This window comes from Bison bison, unplaced genomic scaffold (genome assembly GCF_000754665.1).
Source record: "Bison bison bison isolate TAMUID 2011002044 unplaced genomic scaffold, Bison_UMD1.0 scf7180017864461, whole genome shotgun sequence".
In the NCBI taxonomy this organism is placed as follows: domain Eukaryota; kingdom Metazoa; phylum Chordata; class Mammalia; order Artiodactyla; family Bovidae; genus Bison; species Bison bison.
The window spans coordinates 13,729,368-13,752,222 of NW_011495023.1; the positions used below are offsets into that span (position 1 = coordinate 13,729,368).

General features: G+C 42.6%; 1 protein-coding gene across 1 annotated transcript in view; it reads right to left on the reverse strand.

Annotated features, from left to right (window-relative positions):
- CUBN (cubilin (intrinsic factor-cobalamin receptor)) overlaps positions 1–22,855 on the reverse strand; it is a 260,495-nt gene that overhangs the window by 7,311 nt on the left and 230,329 nt on the right. Inside the window, exons 60-64 of the mRNA XM_010859974.1 lie at positions 16,820–17,028; positions 6,751–6,913; positions 6,159–6,364; positions 3,201–3,348; positions 2,113–2,294 (exon numbers count right to left, since the gene is read on the reverse strand). Of these exons, the coding sequence (XP_010858276.1) occupies positions 2,113–2,294; positions 3,201–3,348; positions 6,159–6,364; positions 6,751–6,913; positions 16,820–17,028 (908 nt within the window). The remainder of the gene's footprint in view (positions 1–2,112; positions 2,295–3,200; positions 3,349–6,158; positions 6,365–6,750; positions 6,914–16,819; positions 17,029–22,855) is intronic.

Consider the following 22,855-nt stretch of genomic DNA (forward strand, 5'->3'; position numbering starts at 1 on the left):
AGGTAGTCTGGTCAGGTTGTGTTGCTCAGGAGATATCCCCCACCCTGACTTTTTGTTTGTTTGTTTTACCACAAGACTTGTGGGGGATCTTACTTCCCCAACCAGGGATCAAACCTGGGCCCCAGCAGTGAAAGCACTGTCCTAACCACTAGACCACGAGAGGAGTCCCTGGAGAGATTCCTTTTAGGTCTATAGAGTAGCCAGCAGGAGAGAAAAATGCCTTTCTGGATTATTCTGCTAAGTGTTTATACAAAGTAGCCTTGCTGTGGGTGGAGCAGCCGGTTCACAGTCAGCAGACAGAAGTCCAACTGCCCTACTCCAGTCTGGACATGGGTCTTTTTCCTCTGGATCCTCTTTAGAAAGTTGATGCTCTAAGAGAAGGAGCGGGATATTCATTCTCACGGAATATGCCAATGAATCGTCCTTTTCATTTCTCTCTGCACAGGAGGAATGGGACAGGAGAGCAGAGAGCATCTCTGGGAGTGCAGATGAGCCTGAAAGGGTTGCTGAAGGCAAAGGCAGATTTCAAATGGGGTCGAGAGCTTGGCCTTCAAGGGGTATAATACATTCAGAATCCTCATTGATAAATTTCCATTCTCATCATCGTTAACATGAACGGAATGCTGAGGCTGCAGTAAACCGTGCCAGAATCTTCCCACTGAAAACCAGAAACAGCTGGGCTTTGCAGGCCTGAGCTGCCGTTTCCTGTCTTTGCTTATTGGATGGGAAGTTTCAGACCCGTTTCTATGGGTTAAGGCTTGGCGGCTAGAGAGTCGCCCTTGCTTCCCAGCATCCAGAGGCAAATAGCAGAGTTCATGCTAGTCACTAACGGGCAACTCGGGCTTGATGTGAACCAGGAGTAGCTGCACTGTGACTCTGAACTGTCTGGATCGTTTGTCTTTTTTCTGTGTCTCTCTCCACCTCTCACTTCTGCTTTATGCTCCATGGAACTGTTCAGCCTCCATGGTGGGTACGTACGTAGGGCTGAGTTTAATAACCTGATTGATGCCAACAAGACTGTCCTTCTCTCATCTCCTCCCTGCTACATCCATGTCCTCCCAGTTTCTACCATGGCTAAGGTTCCCCATGAAAAGGCATATGCTTCCTCTGAGAACTTTTACACTCTAGGTTGAGCATAGTCATTAACCAAGGACTTAGATGAATTCTATGGTGGGGGGCGCTTTCCAGGATAATAAAACTCCATAACAGGTCTAGGGGAACAAACCAACTTTTTGGAAACCTTGCCAGAGATTCGCATGTACATGAAACACAGCCAACTTAGGGACTCTCGGATTAAGATTTAGGTGTGAATTCAATTCACAGAGGGATTCAGCATCTTTGTACGTCTGAGACTTACTCAGCAACTCAGTTTACTTCCTAAGAATGAATACATTTCCAAAAGAGTCTGCAAAGGACACGGGAGAGAACGCTGCGGTTTTTATAGCAAAATATAGGTGCTAAGCTCCAGACAAGGGAGGGTTCTCTCTCAGTGTGTTTGGGGGGAAGGAGGCTAGGGTGGGTGGGGGAGGACAGGCAAAGAGCAAAGGTGCTTCAGAGGAGGAGCAAGAAACAAAGCGCTCCTCTTGTGTCTGCCAAACAGGTGGTCAAGGAGACACTCTCCATAGAGAACACTGAAGATGCCCCGAACATACTGTGGCCATCAGCTAAATCAGGTAAACTATTTAGTATCATTTCTTATTAAAGTCAGACATATCTTCCATCTCCAAAATTAGCACTTTGCACTTGACCTTCCTCTGGTCCTTCCAGTCTCAAGCCACATATCAGTGCCTTCAAGATGCCTTCTCTGTCCCCAGGTGGGTTAAGTGCCCCTAACCTTGCTGGCTGTTGGTCAACAAGAGCAGACTACTTCCTGTCTTGTCTTTCCCATGGATTGTGAGCCCCCGGGGAACCCTGACTATGTCTTGTTCCCTCCTGGATTTCCCGTGTCTGGATCTTGGAGATGGTTGGTATTTAGTGGATGAAGGGATGATGAACAATTTAATGAAATGAGGAAGGAATATGATTAGCAGTAGCAGAGGAAAAGGTGACAAATCTTTAGGGATCCAGCATCTTTTACATAGTTCATTTACATGATATTCAGCCGCGTGTTACCTCCAAGAAGTCATGGGTGCAGCCACTTGAGTCCTCGATGCCAAATGAGTGAAAGAAGAGGGAGATGGTGTGGTTGTCGGGGGCTGTGAGCACGGTTGTGCAGTCCACGTCGCTGGCGTAGTCACTTGGCCAGCCAGGACTCCGCAGGTTGCCAAATGCCTTCTTATATTCTCGATTGCAATCTTAGAGGAAAGACAGTATCTTAATTAATGTATGCATCCCAATAGTTAGTGCTCCTTCAACTTGACAGGAATAATTCAAGAAGATTATTAAATCGGAGCAAACTTCAGAAAAAAGCTAATCTAGCTCCTCCATTTACCTCTGAGATGACTGAGATCCCAAGACCTGAGGTGGACAGCGTGCCGGGCAAACGCAGTGCAGTGTCTTAACACAAAACATCCTAGTGTGAGATGTGAAATGTGAAGACTCTCCTGTGAAGATGAACATTCTAGCACTCTCTGCACTTTTCTGATGATCCGGAGGTGGAGCTGGCTGACATTTAGACTCTGGACATACAGACTCTACCTCCAAGACAGACTTTTGTCTGAGGATGTTTCCTCAAATACTTTGATGAATTGTTCATTCTGATACAACTGATATAGCTTTTGACCATTTTTGGTAAAAACACCCTGAGTGTTTTTGTTTGTTTTAATCAAAGGCAGCTTTGGTTTTAATCAAGCTTGAAATGAACATTACATACAGTGTTCTCTGGAAATCAATTTCTCGGTGACAGTGAACAAGTAACTCTTTCAAGGCTCTTTGGTTTTTCCAAAGTAGTTTTCTAATACATAGTGATTTCTCTATGTGGTTAAGAGCATAATTAACATAGTAACTGGTATATATTTTTAATTAACAATATGAACTTAATATCCTGCATTCTCAACATTTTAATTAGTATTTCATTTGCTTTAACTCTTCAGAAGCCAGCTTTAGTCATCTACTAAATGGGGCAAGGCTTCTGGTAAAGTCTTACTTCACGTGGGTATGGTTTGTGTCAACAAACCTTAATTTATTCACAGGAGTCAACTCTAGCAGTAATTGTAATAATGGCAGTTTTTCTGAATAAAAGATTAAATCCCCAAGCTCACCTGCAATCTTATAGGTAAAACCCACTCTAGAGTTAATACTGAAAACTTCTGATTTGAAAACGATGACTGCGGTGCTCGTGGAGGAGTAAAATGTGGGCACGGCTGACACATTTCCACCGCAGAAGCGAATTCCTGGGTTTCCATTACTCTGAAATGGAATGGAAGCCAAGGGTCAGCAGGTTTAGTTTCAAAAGAGAATAGGCCACAGCAGAAATTAAACTGCACATAAAAATACAGTTTAAATATTTAACCATGGAGACCAATTATAGAGTTTAAAGCACTCTGCAGTAAGATGTCACCTTGGCCATGGAATTGACAGATGTCTCACATCTGAGGGCTGGGTGAGAAGTGGAGAGGTTTCTGCTGAAACCACAGGGCAGCCCCCTGCCTATTGAAAACAGGACCATCCCCCTCACTCCAAGTCCTCTCTAAGGGCTAGGCTGTTGTCAGAGCTCAGCCAGGCTGCTGGAGCTCACTACAGTTCACCTGGGGCATCTCCGTTGTTCGGAAGCCCCTACGGCTAACCAACAGTGTTCCTGGCCCTCTCTCACCACCCTTTAGCAAACTTGCACTGTATGAGTTGCTCCTCAAACTGCAGCGAAACATTCCACGTATTCCCAGGTGCCTCCACCAGGCAGCATCCTCAGTTCAGGATTCCTACACTCTAATCCCATCATTCTTTTTATGTCAACCACCTAATAACATGATCAGTTGAGTTCAGTCGCTCAGTTGTGTCCAACTCTTTGCAACCCCATGAATCACAGCACGCCAGGCCTCCCTGTCCATCACCAACTCCCGGAGTTCACTCAGACTCACATCCATCAAGTCAGTGATGCCATCCAGCCATCTCATCCTCTGTTGTCCCCTTCTCCTCCTGCTCCCAATCCCTCCCAGCATCAGAGTCTTTTCCAATGAGTCAACTCTTTGCATGAGGTGGCCAAAGTACTGGAGTTTCAGCTTTAGCATCATTCCTTCCAAAGAAATCCCAGGGCTGATCTCCTTCGGAATGGACTGGTTGGATCTCCTTGCAGTCCAAGGGACTCTCACGAGTCCTCTCCAACACCACAGTTCAAAAGCATCAATTCTTCGGCACTCAGCTTTCTTCACAGTCCAACTCTCACATCCATACACGACCACAGGAAAAACCATAGCCTTGACTAGATGGACCTTTGTTGGCAAAGTAATGTCTCTGCTTTTCAATATGCTATCTAGGTTGGTCATAACTTTTCTTCCAAGGAGTAAGTGTCTTTTAATTTCATGGCTGCAGTCACCATCTGCAATGATTTTGGAGCCCCCCAAAATAAAGTCTGACACTGTTTCCACTGTTTCCCCATCTATTTCCCATGAAGTGATGGGACCAGATGCCATGATCTTTCGTTTTCTGAATATTGAATTTTAAGCCAATTTTTTCACTCTCCTCTTTCACCTTCATCAAGAGGCTTTTTAGTTCCTCTTCACTAGGTCAGGGGCAGTGGCCGAGAGTGCCAGGCTGCGACAGCGCAGGAACGGCCAAGAGGAGCTACCCTGCGTCCAAGGTCAGGGGCGGCAGCCGGGAGGAGCTACCCCACGTCCGAAGCCAGGGGAGGCGGCCGAGAGGAGGAACCCCACCTCCAAGGAGTGGTGGCTGCGCGGGCGCAGGAGGGCCTAGAGGAGCTATTCCACGTTCAAGGTCAGAAGGGACGGCGGTGAGGAGATACCCCTCGTCCAAGGTAAGGAGCAGTGGCTGCACTTTGCTGGAGCAGCCCTGAAGAGATACCCCTTGTCCAAGGTAAGAGAAACCCAAGTAAGACGGTAGGTGTTGCAAGAGGGCATCAGAGTGCAGACACACTGAAACCATACTCACAGACAATTAGTCAATCACATGATGTTGATGCCCAAATCCTCAGGTATTCTGTGACCATCACACTTTTATGGTCAACAATCTCTTTAACATCTTACCCCATGAGCAATTCAGACTGATCCATTTTTTAAAAAAACAAAACAACTTTTCTCTGTTTTTTAAACCATGAATATAGTCCCCTTAGACTGGTACCAAATGGCTTCTTAACCAAACCCTCCACTTTGTTCTACACACAGATCCCGCTGACTACAGACCAGCTTCTGCTTGGAGCACTGCAGGCAGAATGCCAGAGACACACATCAAAAACTCCGGTTAATGGCCTGAAACTATCACATCCTTGTTAATCAGCCGTACTCCAATACAAAATGAAAAGTTTTTAAAAATTCAGGTTAATAGGGGAATCAGTCTCTGAGGATGGGGCACAAGAGCAGGCACTTTTCTGTTTTATTTTGTTTTAGTTTATTTTTAATTGGACGATAATTGCTTTGCAATGATGTGTTGGTTTCTGCTGTACAACAGTGTGTGTGTGCATGTTACTAGCTCAGTCGTGTCCTACCCTTTGTGACCCCATGGACTGTAGCCCATAGGCTCCTCTGTCCATGGAATTCTCCAGGCAAGAATACTGCAGTGGGTTGCCATTTCCTTCTCCAGGTCAACAATGTGAATCAGCCATGAGCATACATATGTCCCTGCCTTCTTGAGCCTCCCTCCCACTCCCCTATCCCGCCCCTCCAGGTCATCACGGAGCACGGAGCTGGGCTCCCTGTGCTATGCACCAGCTTCCCACTAGCTACTTCACACATGGTGCTGTAGATATGCCAGTGCCACCCTCCCAGTTCATCCCGCCCTCTCCTTCCCTCTCCGTGGCCACAGTCTGTTCTCTACTTCAGGGCCAGGCACTTTTGCCAAGACACCCAGATGTTAAATAGGCACATGACCTACAGACCAAGTGCAGGTTTCTTAATGCCTATAAATAGGGGGTGTCATAAAAGGCTAAAAAGCACATTAGGCTGGAAGTAACTTTGAGAACTTATCCAGTCATGCCCTCATTACTTCAAGTGTTCTGCAAACTCTGATGAAAAGGTTATAGATGTTTCTGTCATTCATACAATTGTTACCTCCGGTGGGTCCTGAAACTCTAAGTAGTTCTGGTTGCAGTCTTGAGAGTGCAGCTGAAATGCCCACACAGTTATCTCGACCTGCTGATGTAGGGGAGCTTCAATGACCCAAGTACAGGTGGCAAGGGGGACATCTGGGTCTGATGAATTGGGTGACGAAATACTTTGTGGGGTCCGAGTTGCATTAAATGTTCCGCCACAAGGCACTGAGATGGGAAATAAGAAACAACTTAGAAGACTTTTACTTGTAACTCATCACACATATAATATTTAAAATTCTATTTTCTTTGTTCTTCCAACCCAAAGGAGCTGTATTTATATCATTCTAGGAAGGATTTACATTATACATTCTTGACTAAGAATTGTACCAAATTTGTACCATGGATTAAACACAAAGTAATTAATAGGGTGTTTAGCAACGGACATTGAGCTTAGATAGTAATTAACATTGAGTTTAGTAATTAACATTGAGGTTAGTAATTAACATCGAGGTTAGTAATTAACATTGAGTATAGATATAATCATGTCATTATTTTGAGTGCATAAATACACATGTGTTTCATAACATGTAAAAATGTCTCAGTTTACTCACTGTCCATGATGGTATATGTAGCACTAAATCCTTCTCTTTCTAAACTCAAGTCACTGACAAATTGAACTGTAAGGAAGTTTCCAGAAGAGATAAAGGGGGCAGGTACGGTGGAACCACAGAATGTTCCAGCCAAGTTGGCATTTTCACTGTCCCCATCATATAACTGAAAACAAAAACAGCTCATTAGTTATCCATTAGTCACAAAGAAGTTGGATATTTTACACTAAAATGCACATGAAGTTACAAGAGGTCATAGTTAAGAATCTTACACTAATGTTCTTAATGCTGGTTTTAATTTAGGAACTGAATTGTTATCAAATCAATTACGCTATAATGATTTTCAGTAAAATTCTAGTATAATGGCCTAAAATTTTTTTCTCATTGGGAAAGTCATATTTGATTTAAAAAATAATGTGTCATTAGAGCCACAAACCCGTCACCACCTTCACCTCTGTCCTCCCTAACAGCGCAGGTCCAAGCCATCGCGACCTCTTGCCTGATTCTCATCACATCTTCCCACGGATGCCCCCGGTCCTACTCTTGACCCTCTACAGTCCGTTCTCAACACACCAGCCAGAGGATACAGTTTAAGTGTTAGTCAGACCAGGTTGCTGCTCCGCTAAGAACTCTCCTAAGCCCTCCCCACCCACTCAAAGCCATGACTAGGGCCTCCGAGGCCTGATAGAACCTGCTCCCACTCCTACTCCTGGACTTTCCCAGCTGAACTCTTAATGGTCTCCACTTTGTTTGCTCTGCTCCTGGAGTGAAACAGGTGCTCCGGCATCCTCGCTGTTGTATCTGCTGTTTCCTTTGCCTGGAATGTTCTCCTGTTTATTCACGTGGTTTCATTCCCCTCTGTTCTTTTAGGTCTTGACTCAAACATCACTGACTCAGTAGACTTCCCTGACCACTCCCCTCCCCATGTGAGATCTTAGTTTCCCCACCAGGGATCTAACCTGCACCGCCTGCATTGGAGGGTGAAGTCTTAACCCCTGGACCACAGGGAAGCACCCCCAAGTCATCTTTGCGTCAGTTGATGGCTCAAGCCTAGCACCTCAGCCATCCTCGACTGCCGTGCCTCCTTCTGAACCGCCATCGATTCTGCTCCACCTTCATCCTCTGTCCCAAGGGCTCCATCTCCGGTGTCCCCACAGTGGTCCCTCTCACCTGTGCTGTTGTAACATTTCTCATAGCCCTGACTCCACAGAGCATTCTCCCCCAAGCTGCCTGAACATCTGTAAGCTTAGAACAGGCAAAGATCCTGCTTGGCCTGCAATGTCCCTGGGGATCTCACTGCATCTTCAGTTATACTCACCCTCTTTAGCATGGTCTGCAAGCCTGCTCTTGTCTGGCCTGGGCTGCTCTTCACACTTGCCCACTCCTCTGAGGTGTGCTGTGCTTAGTCATTCAGTCGTGTCCGACTCCTTGTGACCCTATGGAGGACTGTAGCCCCCCAGGCTCCTCTGTCCATGGGGATTCTCCAGGCAGGAATATTGGAGTCCAGGGATCTCCCAACCCAGGAATTGAACCCAGGTCTCCCTGTAACTCCTCCATCCCCTGGCAAATCTCTCTGAGCTGCTCCTCTTGCCAGGAGCTCTCTCCTCAGCCCTTGGATGGCCCACTCCTCATCATAGGGTCTCCGCTCAGATGCCACCCCCTCAGAGCCCAACTCTACCTAGTGGGCACTCCCCCAGTATCTTCCTGTTCTCTTCTCTAACTATAACCAAGACCTACCTTGTTTATTGCTTATTTACTTCTTCTGGTCTCTCCCCCATAAAGCACATAAACCTGTGTGTGGGCGAGGGGACCTCTGACTATTCCCTGTATGTCACCAGCACCCAGAACAACCCCCCAGCAAAGGCGCCTTCAGCAAATGCCCTTCAGCATGTGTTGAAATAGTGAGTGCTTGTATTTTCTCAAACACGTCACTAGAAGACAAAGTGTTCTCCATCTGAGCAATCCCTATTGCACTGCTAAAACAAATATCTGTGTGGATCCAAACATGGAACTGAGAACAGAACCATGGTGTGTTGTTAAGCCTCAGCATCGCCATGATCCCTGACATTATTTTAAAATGCTGGGAATACATCAAACAGAAATGATTAAAAACAGTCTTGTCAAAATAAACACAAAAATAAATTTCCCACTAGATGGCACTGTGTCTCTCCTTGAACATGATTTTAATAAAATTTTAGTAAGATTTTAAAGCCAAAAGAGACTGAGGGGCTGAGTTATCTAATCCCCTCATTTTACAGAAGAGCAGATTTGCCAAGTTTTAGGCAGTGTACTTGTTCTGGTAAACAAGTTAGGTTTTTATTATAACCATCGCTGCCTGTATAAAATCATGTTCATATCAACAAGCGTTTTTATTCCTGGTACTGTGTATCAGGCCTCCAAGCTAGGTCCTGTCTATACAAGGATGCATAAGCACTTCCCATACCTTTAAGACACTAATTTGACTCAGAGATTAATGAGAAGAGGTTCATAAATTAAATATATGTGTGTGTGAATTATACATAAAATAGAGAAAAAAGAGTGGTATAGCAGAAGAGTTCAGTGTATGAGGGGAACTCATACGATTGAGTCAGGACAGACCCCATACAGACGCCTCAACTGTGGGTAGAGGCCTTCCAGACCGAGACAACAGGAAGGGTACCCTGGGCAGATGCATCCAGGTGTGGAAGGCCACAGAAGGACAGAAGGCCTGACCTGTTTCAACACCTCCCTGCCCTGTGGCCCACCGGCCTGAGGTGAGAGAACAGGTGTGGGGCCAGGGAGTTCACTGGGACAAGGCCGATGCTTCATATGCTTCATGCGAAGGGCCTTGTATCTCCTACAGGAGTTGTAAGATCTGATTTGGGTTTTAAATGGATAAGTGGGCGAAGTGATGGAAAGAAATTACAGTAAGTCCCCAACATACAAATGAGTTCCATTCCAAGAGTGCGTCTGTTATGTCCAATTTGTTCGTTAAGTCCAACAAAGTTTGCCTAGGTACCCAATTAACACAAGCAGCTATATAGTTTGGTACTGTATGAGGTTTATATAGTATAACAGCTGGCATACAGGGGCTGGCACACACAATCTCATCTTTGAAAGCTCACAATTTGAAGGTTCGTATGTACAGGACTTCGGAGAAGGCAATGGCACCCCACTCTAGTACTCTTGCCTGGAAAATCCCATAGATGGAGGAGCCTGGTGGGCTGCAGTCAATGGGGTCGCTAAGAGTCGGATAAGACTGAACAACTTCACTTTCAATTTTCACTTTCATGCATCGGAGAAGGAAATGGCAACCCACTCCAGTGTTCTTGCCTGGAGATTCCAGGGACGAGGGAGCCTTATGGGCTGCCGTCTCTGGGGTCACACAGAGTTGGACACGACTGAGGCGACTTAGCAGCAGCAGCAGCATGTAGAGGACTTACTGTATAACCATGACCAGCCTCGAGCTGGTGTTCGCATTACTTCACTCACTGCCACAGTAAGATTTCTCCTAATGGAGCTGAAATAGGACAGATGATAGAGGCTCTGGACTCCTGTGTAGGCCAGGCCAGGGTTTTTTCCCTGACGACGCCACGTCTCCACTGTAAACTTAGCAGGGCGGCTCTGTAGAGGCTTGCAGGAAGTGCACCATCGGACGAGGCCAGCAATGGCGTCCTGAGGACCGCCCTGAGGCCCCACACCATCACCAGCAGCTGTGTGGTGCATTCTGGGAGCACACGTCACTGCCATACCACCTAGACCTGGAGCTTGAATTAAGTTCTAAGTCTTGTGGACGGAGAAAAGCGCTGAGAGGAATTCCATGTTTTCTCAGCTTTTAAACCTCTTTAACAGTGGTGCAGGTTAGAATCTATTTAAGACCCTGAAGGAACTGCAGAAATAATCTGGTGGAAGATAACTTCTGATGATAGCTACTGCCAGATCCTCCCTGATTGGAGCAGCTAAAGAAAGTAGGAAAGGAAATTTGGGAATTTTAACTTATATGAATTTTTAATGCATGAGGGCAAGAGGTTTTGATATTGGGCTTTAATTCTTTTTAAATTTAACTCTGTAATTTTCCCTGGTGATCCTTGGGTCAAGAAGATCCCCTGGAGAAGGGAATGGCAACCCACTCCGGTATTCTTGCCTGGAGAATTCCATGGACAGAGGAGCCTGGTGGGCTACAGTCCATGGGGTCCCAAAAAGTTGGACACATTGAACTGAACAATTAACACTTTCATTTTCTCTTTCATAATTTTAGACATCAGTTTCCTTAGGACTTTATCTTTGAACATTTTCCTGGGAATGTGATAACAAGAGAATTTTAATAGTCTTATTTGAAGACTATGTAGCATCTCAGAGTATCTTCATGAATTCTTTGATCTTACTGTGAAACGTCTGACAGAGTCTGCTGGACAACAGGCCTAGGTATAATTTGGAATGAGAATGAGAGTAAATTTTTAGGTTTGGGGTTGAACTCGGATACTTTATAGAATCTTTTGGGGAAAATGTTATCTTGGTCCTAGTGGTTCTAGGTTTTTATTATAACCATCGCTGCCTGTATAAAATCATGTTCATACCAGCAAGTGTTTTTATTCTCGGTGCTATGTGCCAGGCTTGGTGCTCTGTGCCCTGGTTCTAGAGCTTGGTCCAAGCTCTAGAAGAGCTTGCAAAGGAGCAATGAAGAGAATCAGCTCTAAATGCAGGAGTTTTTAATATAACAACAAAAGTAGTATTGTTATATAAAATCAATAATATTATTAATATGATTATTATGTAATTTCAGGCTCTTTTCCAGTGCTTATGGCGGTGTTGGGGATATAGTAAGTACTCAAATTAACATTCATTGAATGAGTAAATGGATAGTAGGTGCTATCTTATAAGGATGAAGACCTGACGCCCAATTACTGACCTTCTCCCCAAAACTGGACAGCCCCCTCCTCCCATGGCTGATCACAGACTGATGGTTGAGCCTAGTGGGTTAAGACAAAGGTTTTCCGTGAGAACGGTATCATCTAGGAAGTGTTTTGCAAAAGTGTGGTGTTCTTGGCTCATCATAGTAGTCTGAGGCTGAAACTGGTACTTAGTGTTTAGAAGCCACACTGCAGAATTCCAACAAAATTCACAGGACAGATATGCAATATATCCCACATACCTATAAATGTCCTGCCAGACACGTGTGTAAGATAACTGTTTAAAATCATTTGGTCCCAGAACCTAAGCTCATTCTGTATATAAACACAAAAATATTTTGCACTACTTTAGTAAGAACCAAATTTCCAAGAAGGCAATTATTATATAAGTTGAGGGAAGACTATAGTTTGTTTTATCTGGAACTATTTGATTTGAATTTTGGAAATTCATATTGTGGATGGGTACTGCCATTATCTTTTAAGTTGCAAATAGAGCCTATGTACTCATACCAGCCCACATTTCTATGTATGCATTTGTCATGATTCCAGGATTTTAGTATTTAATCAAGTGACTTAGCATAGTCACATCAGAGCATTTACATGTTGATATACACACTATTTTATGGGTTTTCCTTTTATTTCTCCTTTTCAAAGCCTTTAGCATAATTGTAAATTGAAATTATATGTGGCTAGGCTATGGCACAGATGAGCTTTCAGATGGTCAAAGGATCATTAGACAATACTGGTTATTCCAAGGGGCACTGACTGCATTGAGAAGAAGCTGGGCAGTGTTAGAAAGAAGCCCCTCCTTTTCCTGTTTCATGTTTCCTAGCAAAGGAATGTCAGTTATGGTCACAAAACTGAGTCCTCTTTGCTGTTTGACTCACTGGTCTCCACAAAGGAATGACTTAACTGATGAATAGGCTGGTGTTCAGAAGCGGGGTATACATCATGCAGCTTGCTTCCCCTCTTCACCCACTTCTCTGTGGTAACCAATCACCCACTGGAAGCTTGCTTTTGTGCTGTTTACCTGAAATTCAGCTCAGCCATCCCATCTAGAATGTCTTTCTGAACCCTGGAGTGACAGCACTCATACTTTGGTGTTTTGCTCTATTTTTCTGTGTTTATCACATGTATTGGCTTTGCCATGTTATCCGTCTCATCCACTTACAGCTCCATGATTGAAGCTTATCTTTGATTCTCATACCTCAAGTGCCAGGCACAATGCCCAACACATAATCATGCCATGTGACTCTTCAGGGAATGGATGTGATGTCAATTTCAACAGCAACCACTCAGTGAAATACATAATTCTCTACTTATTGCGGTTATCTTTTTGTTGCTACTACTGTTGTAGTTGTTTTTCTTAGCCATACTGGGTGGCTTGCAGGATCTTAGTTCCATGACCCAGGCCCTCGGTGGTGAAAGCCCAAATTCCTAACCACTGGACTGTCGGGAAGTCCCCTACTGCAGTTATGTTAATAACTTTCCAAGTCAACCCTTTCAAAACAATAATGATATAATTACAAATGAATAAAGGATTTGGCATGTTTTCACTTAAATATCTACCTACAGATTTAAATTAACTTTTCTAAAAAGTGATTTGATTAGAATCTCTAAGAAACAGTCTAAAATGAGCCCAGTGTCCTATTTATCACAGTGAATCTCTTTAATAAAGGTACCTCCAGGCCTCACATTCCAAGAACTGTCCTGTGATCTGCCAGATTCATATAAGCTGGAAATGGTGCCAATTGAGGGAAACTGCTTTCCCAAAAAGAAAAACAAAAGTAGATCTGAACAGAATTTCTTTTAAAAAAGAAAGGGCATTTTATATTGAAGCCAGAGAATAGCTCCTTGTTTTCAATATTGTTATGTCTGTCCTAAATAGCTTGAAAACATCTATAAAATTAATAGTTCTTTTAATTTAAAAACAATTTTTTGCCACCCCATACAGCCTGTGGGATCTTAGTTAGTTCTCCAACCAGGGACTGAACCTGGGCCCGGAGCTTCCAAGAGTTCTTTTAATTGTATTATCAAATCACACATAGAAACATAGCTTGAGAATAAATCCAGTCAGCCTCCTCCTGGCACAACCACATTCTAAACATCCCCCTTGTATTTACATTCATAATAATGTATATGTAAATCAATTATTCATAATATTTTAAGAAAAGGAGATTCTACAGACTTCGTGACCATGTAGAGTCACCCAAAGTGAGGAAAAAAGAAATAAATTTATTTACAAATTATATGACAGGCACAGTGCTAAATGCTCTAACATACCTTATCTTTATCCTCAAAATAGTCTTGCAAGACAGGTACAATTGTGTGATTTTGTTTGTTCGTTTTTCAATAGATGGAGTGATGAGAATCAGGGACATTAGGAAATTTGTCAGGTGGCAAAGTTGGGTTTGAGTCCATATTACCTGCCCTGAAAATGTATTTATCCTCTGGTAAAATTAGCACTCAAACAGCCTTGAACAGCCTTGAGCAGCTCATTGCTGCTCTGGCCACTCTGGTCTCATTCCAGACAAGAAGAATTCACCCTGATCTGACATTTCTTGTTATCTGTAGTCTTTCATGAATTCCTTCTGATCTGGCTTCTGTCCCAATACTTTATTTAAATGGTTGTCATCCAGTCTAATGAGTTTTTCTTTATCTTAACCTTTCCTGGCCTCTAATTTACAATTTAATAGTACTGACCATCCATCCTTGGTAAAAGACTTTTCTCCCTTGACTTCAGTGATAACTGCATTATTCCTGGTTGGTACATTTTTCTGTGACTTGTCTGTTTCTCTTCCTGATTCTTCTGTCCTTTCCAGCTGTCTCACCCTGGACCTTTCCTGGAGTTGAGCGGGAGCCTGGCTGTTCAGTGCCATGCTGTCTCTCTCAAAGAAGCATCTCTCCTGATTTAAGAAACTCTCTTTGCTGCCTTCTCTCTATTTATACCACTGTCCCCTTGCTGGAGCTCTGGCATTCTCTGCCCCTGGTCAATTTCACTTGTCGGCCCTGCCATCATCCAAATTAAACTTATTCCTGCAAAACCACGGCCTCCTCCTAAGAGTACTGACATTCTTTTGGTCTTCTGGGCATGGTGTTTTTCACAGTGAAAATATAAGACCGTCTATAATTAAGTGCCCTGGTAGCTCAGACAGTAAAGCGTCTGCCTACCATGTGGGAGACTGGGGTTCGATCCCTGGGTCGGGAAGGTCCCCTGGAGAAGGAAACGGCAACCCACTCCAGTACTCTTGCCTGGAAAATCCCATGGATAGAGGAGCCTGGTAGGCTACAGTCCATGGGGTTGCCAAGAATCAGACATGACTAAGCAACTTTTCTTTCTTTCTTATAATTAAGTGCTCAAATGTGTATTTTGTCTATGACTTTTCTCCCCTTTCTTTTAAAACCAATTTCTGCAAAATTTAAGATGATTTTTGAACTTAAGTTTCTCTCACATCCAGCTTGTCATCAGCACCATCTCTGCACCCTCCTCACCTAAAGGTAATTTCTTCCTGGGCTCCTAACTCCAGCCTCTCCCCGGACCATCCACTCAGAATGCTGAGTCATCCTTCTTAACTACTGTTCTCATCTTATGACTCATTGGAAAACGTGCAATCACTTCTTATTTCCAACTACATAAAATCTAAATGCACTAGCTTGATGTTCTAGATGCTTTATAATCTGGGTGTTTCTCCACCTATCCAGTCTTATTTTTTGCTCTGCTTTAACAATAATCTGCCCTGATAAAGTCAACCTCTTCACTCATTCAACTTCAATGCCTTTTCTGCCTCACCTAGAATGCCCTCTGTCCCAACTTGAATAAAGGTTCTCTTCATTCTATGTATCTTTCTTGTTCCCACCAAATCATCATGAACCATCCTCCCTTTTAAACTTGCTCATGGCTTCCAGCCTATGCCCAGTGTACTTGAATATCAACTCTCCTGAACTACCTGGTGTTGATTCGCATGTATCATCCTTTAACTGTGCAACCAACTTTAAGCTCCTCCTGAACAAAAATAGTGCCTGCTGTTTACCCCCAACAGTGTAGTGGAGTATATTGATTGATGCTGCTTAGCACTTTTAATCTAAATGCATATAGCCTGATAAATACAATGATTTAATATTAAAGAGTCATTTAAATATTAAAAACTTTCTTGATTTACTTCTAATGGGACTTCAGAAGTAAGATATTTTTCACATCTAAAAGTAATATATTAAATAAGTAAATATCCAAACTTTAAAAATAGATGAAGGAAGGAGTGATGATTTGCATATAGACACTGTCATTTATTTTAGATTTTGCCTAAGATCCTTTGATAATGTCTTTCCAGAGGACCCATCGTGCCATAAATTATCTCTTGACAAGGTTTGGAGGAACAGTGAATCTTAAAGCTAATGTTAGAAGCTACACAAAATTTTTGACTCATTCCTGTCAGAGATTATTTTGATGTGAAGATAGGGCAGTTGCAGTATCATTCATTACATCAGAGGACCCCCAGCCCTTAGGCCACGGACCGGTACTGGTCCATGGCCTGTTAGGAACCAGGCCACATAGCAGGAGGTGAGCAGTGAGCAAGTGAATGAAGCTTCATCTCTATTTACACCTGCTCCCCATGGCTTGCATCACCACCTGAGCTCCGCCTCTGATCAGATTGGCTGCAGGATTAGATTCACATAGGAGCATGAACCCTAACCCCAAAAGTCAAGGCAGAACATCCTGAGATTGCCACAAAACAGAAATAAGAAAGAAAGTGAAGTCACTCTGTCGTGTCCAACTCTTTGTGACCCCATGGACTGTAGCTTACTAGGCTCCTCTGTCCATGGAATTTTCCAGGCAAGAGTACTGGAGTGGGTTGCCATTTCCTTCTCCAAGGGATCTTTCCAACCCAGGGATTGAACCCAGGTCTCCCACACTGCAGGCAGATGCTTTAGTATAATAAATATAATGCACTTGAATCATCCTGAAACCATCTTCCACTGCCCTCATCCATGGAAAAACTGTCTTCCACGAAACCCATCCCTGGTGCCAAAAAGGTTGGAGACTGCTGCTTTAATCATCGAAGAACAGGTCATTTAAACAATTAATAGTACTCACAACTTTCAGGACTTCATGTGTGGTATAAACTGGAATACATCATGAAAAAGTCGGATTAGAAGACTCTTGTTAAAGAACACAATAGCTTTACCTTGACATAATCATAAATGCATCTTCGCAAAGTAGTTGCTGCCTCCAGAGCAAATGTATGGAAGGTGAGTTTGATGACTTTGTTCACGGGGGCAGTGATGAACCACACACAGTTTAAACCCTTGTCATACCTCCCATTGGAATCAGAATCAGGGGAGGCAAAGGAATGGTCGGAACCTGTCAGATAACCACCACATCCTTGCTGAGGCCCTGTGTTAAAACAAAAAAAGACACATCAATATGCAGAGCAAAGAAAGTGAATCTTAAATTTTATGAGGAGGATTTTTAAAATCATATAGTTTCTGTCTTCTGTCACACTTTGAGGAACATTATCAGGTTGTTTGCAGGCTTCATCGAGCTTATGCAAGCGCGTGTACCCCCTGCCTTAGCTTCTTTGTTATTTATTTCCTCTTCAATCACTGATCTGTCAGCCTCTACCAACTCACATCTAGTTGCCTAGAAAAGTGGGTAAACAGATATGGTCCTACACGCATTTTTAGAACGCTTGATATGATTTACCGGAATTTTTTCTACCCTTGCAAAATACAATTTTATACAAAATAAAGTATTTTGCATAACAAAACTGATGGAAACTGTGAACACGTTTTACCTTTATGTTCTGCTTTCATGAACACTATCAGATTGAAAACTGAATTTAAGAAGAATTTCCCCCACATGCCAAGAAAATTGGCTCTCAAGATATCTTTTATTTAAATAGCCTGTTAGGAAGAGGCTGAGAGGCATTTAACACTCCATTCCACTTAATATTAAACTGTACTCTATATTTGAATCCTTCTTTTTCCAAAAATATGGGGAAGCTGAAGAAGAGGAACTTTGAGAAAAATATATACTTTGAAATGAAAACTCTGAAATTCAGAATAAAAATACAAAAGAGAGATAAGAATACTCTCACTGCTTAGTTATGAAAAAAATATGGCACAGACTCCTCAGAGCACAGGATTTAGTTTTTTCCACTCCACAGCCTAAGTTGATGCTTTGGAAAGGAAGAAAAACTTTATTGGTAATTTTGAAATGAATACATGAGACTGAATTAAGGTCAAAACAGCTCTAGGAGGAATGGAGATGAAATAGGCATTCAAAGTAGTATTCATAAAGCTTGCAATCTACACAAATACTCAGCATTACAAGTTGCATAGTTAAATTCACTGACAGTGGTCTTCCATTTATTTACCTGTCTCATTTCATTTAATACTAATATTAATGTTAATGTTAAACGTGAAAGGGTTGCTTTCAACATTAGGGGGCGCTACGGTTCAGGACTTGGCTCTTGGCAGGAAAGGCAAACAATGGCTGCCGACACGGGATGCAAAAGATACCAAATGCTCAGGGCGTTTTCCAGCATAGGCGCCTTATTTAGTAAGTCAAGCTACCCTGCCACAGCTTCTAAGTGAAGTACAACTACAGATTATTTGCGCTGTCACGTGTTTCCTGGCGTTGAAATGCTTCCAAACGTCCAGTCCCTGATATATCCATAAGCAGCATCTGGAGCAAAATTATTCTGAAACCCTAAGCAATGCTAATCACTCTATTCCTATGAAAGTGAAGTGAAAGTCGCTCAGTCGTGTCCGACTCTTTGTGACCCCATGAACTATACAGTCCATGGAATTCTCCAGGCCAGAATACTGGCGTGGGTAGCCGTCCCCTTCTCCATGTTATCTTCCCAACCCAGGGGCTGAACCCAGGTCTCCCACATTGCAGGCAGATTCTTTACCAGCTGATCCACTATGGATTCCTAGGCAACAGGTCTGCAAAGTGAAGAAAGAAATGGAGATTGCACAGTTTTTGCTCCAGTGTGGACTGACTGTTACTAAAGGCAACCACTTAAGCTTATTGAAAAGCCTGATACGGAAGAACAATTACTAAGGGTATTAATGAATTGAGAAATTCATTTACCTATTAAATAACGTTTTGTTTGTTAGTCAAGGAAATATATTTATTATTTCTTAATTTTTGTTGGTGTGTTGTTCGTTTACAACAACGACGTTTACAACAACGTTGGTGTGTTAGTTTCAGGTGTACAGCAAAGTGAATCAGTCATACGTATACATACATCCACTCTTTTTAGATTCTATTCCCATATAGGCCATTACAGAGTATTGAGTAGAGTTCCCTGTTCTATACAGTAGATTCTTATTAGTTACCTGTATTTATATTTAGTGTTGAGATGGGAAAAGATGAATGGTATTCCAATAGCAGTGATGTCATATATCTATAATGATGATACCATTTAGAAATCACAGGTGCCATAAAAGTGGCAGAGGTAAATTTTGCAAGAAAGGGAGACTATTATTTCAGGCCAAGAGGATCCAGAATGTTCAAGGAAGAGGTGACATTTGATCTGTATCTTAAAGGATAAACTGGACAAGACCATAGAGAAATGAGGTTGGTATTGGCAAGTCCAGGCTGAAAGAGTTTGTAACCAAAGGTTAAATGGACAAGGATTTACATTTATAGAATTTGATCTATAGACTTTATTCTATAGCTAGTAGGGATTCACTTGAAAGGTTTTTGATCAGAGGAGTGGTAGGGTCAGGATGAATGCACTTTCTCATCAAGTCCAATCTAGAAATGCATCTGGAGGAGACGAAACCAGACCTGAGCATATGGCTGTGGTCTGAGCTGGAGGAAGTAGGGGAAGTGAGAATTGGAGGTCTGTACTCAGGAAAACTGGACTGCTGGGCTTTAGTCTATTAATACATCAGCTCCAACAACTAAATGTTATTTTTTAAAAAACTTAAGCTATATGTTTTAATCACCACTTGCTTATTAATTGTTACTAGTTAAGTTAATAAGGATAGAATGACAATTATACTGAGCACTGCAAGTGCCGTTATACACACTTATTGCTGATATATACAAGATAAGATACACACTTATTAGATACAAGACTACTCCTATTGCTACTACTGCTACTAATGTCTTAAGAAAGAGACACCCTGCCTTCAGGAAATCCCAGAGCAGAATCCACAGCTCACTGATGTGCACTGGCACAGGCTTAGTGGGAGACTGTGTGATTCCTAACTCTTCAGTCTGTCTCTCTGCAGTGCTCTAGAATGGACAGAGTATATTTTTCTGTCCACTTGATGCTAGATTTGACTATGTGACTTGCTTGAGACAATGGAATATCAGCGGCCATGAAGTAGGAAGAGCACATTTAAATGTGCTGATGCTCTTTGGCTTGGACTTTTGTGCTTGTGTGATCCACCAAGAGCTCATGCCCTGGGGACTCGCATGGAAAGCAGACCCAGCCCTAGCCTGTACTACAGAGCCAAACACGCTCAACTTGCTTCCTGAAACATGCAGGCAAACCAGCCTGACGATCCATAAGTAATAAAATTAATATTCCAGGTATAAGCCACTGCATTTTGGATAGTCTGTTATACAGCATTATTGTGGCAGTAACTGACCAATATAAAAATAGCTTTTTCCAGTTATCAAACTATAATAGAGTACATTGACTCATAAAATGAACACACAGAATAAAGAAAATGGAGAACTAAAATTATTGTCAGATAATCCTGGCCCAAATAGTCAAATAACTGAAGTAAATATAACATTATATGAGTGAGTTATATAATTCAAATTCTATGTATGAGTAAACATATTATATGAATAAATAGTTGAATAATTGAGGTAAACACAATATGATATGAGTAAATATCTTTCAGTGTTTGTGGCATAGGAAATGGAATGGTTATACTTGCTCTGATTCCCCACTTTGATATTTAAACCTAGCATAACTGCTCTGTGCTTCTGCCCCTCCTAAGGCAAGATGGAAATGGAAGCCTATGTCTTGAGGAAACATAAAGACGAATATTATCAAAGGAAGGGTTCTTTACCAAAAAGTACTATTGCCATGTAACTATTTCTGAATTTCAACAATAGTAGGATACAGGGGAAGAAAAAGGCAGAATTCTGTAACAATGAAATAGTGTCATGTATTTGTTTACTATATTGGTATTTCAGAATTCCTTTTTTGAGCTAGTTTATGACTTTAACCTTGACATGTTCTTTAGCATCACAAACTCACCATCTTTCTTGTCACTACTCATGTTTCTACTGTCCAGCCAGCTCCCACCCATCAGCAACTTCCTCGTCAGTCAAGTTGTGTCAGAAGCACTCTGGAAGACCCACTCTGTGCCAGAGAACAAATGTCACTCTAATCTCCTAACCAAAGAAGAAACACTTCCTACAAAAGAGCTCTGTCTTTAGAGAAAGCAAATGTTGGTTGGGCTTCCCTGGTAGCTCAGCTGGTAAAGAATCTGCTTGCAACGTGGGAGACCCTGGTTTGATTCCTGGGTTGGGAAGATCCCCTGGAGGAGGGATAGGCTACCCACTCCAGTATTCTTGCCTGGAGAATCACATGGACAGAGGAGCCTGGTGGGCTACAGTCCACGGGTTTGCAAAGAGTCAGACATGACTGAACAACTAAGCACAATGTTTGGCTAAAGAAATATTGGAAATACAAACTCACAGAAAGCATTGAGATCTGGGTCCAGATCTACTTAATTAAAAATCAGTAACTGAATCCTCAATTGTCTCCCTCCAATTATGAAACTTCAGAGTGAAGTTCAAGCCAGAATAAATCTGATGATAAGAAATAGCTATCTTATCTAAGAGAAAACATCTGGAAGGCTTCAGTGGAGGCAGATACATTTCTAAACAATTATCTTGAGAACTGACATTTCTGCAGCTGACATTGGAGGAGGCTGACATTTTATAGAGGTCTTCTGGATAGGATCTCCATCCATCTCTGGACAACCGCTACTTGGACAGATAGTCGTGGGCCAGCTGGACTTTCAGATAAGGATCAGCCTGACTTCAGGCATTTTCCTGTTCCGCAGCGTGTATTTGAAGGGAGCAGAACATAAGCACAGGAAACAGAACACAAACGCATTTAAAGCTGGTGCCTTAGGGAAATGGGAGTTCCATAATCCTGTCTTTGAGTATATCTTACTATGATTTTCAAAGCTGCAGTGTATAAGTGCCCTATAGCAGTGAATTCATTTAAAAAGTTCAACTAAGCTTCATATGAACATGTCTTGCCTTTTTCACTAAAAGTAAACTGGAGCTGTTATTCTACTCCCTGGGCTTCCCTGATAGCTCAGTTGGTAAAGAATTCACCTGCAATGCAGGAGACCTGGGTTCAATTCCTGGGTCAGGAAGATCCCATGGAGAAGGGAAAGGTTACCAACTCCAGTATTCTTGTATGGTGAATTCCAAGGACTGTATAGTCCATGGGGTTGCGAAGAGTCAGACACGACTGAGCAGCTTTCACTTCACCACTTCACTTCACTTCACTTCATTCTACTCCCTAACCCTAAACATCATCAACTACAAGGACAATTCAGTCACTTAGTCGTGTCCAACTCTTTGTGACCCCATGGACTGCAGCACGCCAGGCCTCCTGTCCATCACCAACTCCAAGAGTTTACTCAAACTCATGTCCATTGAGTCGGTGATGCTATCCAACCATCTCATCCTCTGACGTCCCCTTCTCCTCCTACCTTCAATCTTTCCCAGCATCAGGGTCTTTTCAAATGAGTCAGTTCTTTGCATCAGGTGGCCAAAGTATTGGAGTTTCAGCTTCAGCATCAGCCCTTCCAATAAATATTCAGGATTCATTTCCTTTAAGATGGACTGGTTTGACCTCCTTGCAGTCCAAGGGACTCTCAAGAGTCTTCTCCAACACCACAGTTCAAAAGCATCAATTCTTCAGTGCTCAGCTTTCTTTAGTCCAACTCTCACATCCATGCATGAGTACTGGAAAAACCATAGCTTTGACTAGATGAAACTTTGTTGGCAAAGTAAAGTCTCTGCTTTTTAATATGCTGTCTAGGTTGGTCATAACTTTCCTTCCAAGGAGCAAGCATCTTTTAATTTCATGGCTGCAGTCACCATCTGTAGTGATTTTGGAGCCCCAAAAATGAAGTCTCTCACTGTTTCCATTGTTTCCCCATCTATTTGCCATGAAGTGATGGGACCAGATGCCATGATCTTCGTTTTCTGAATGTTG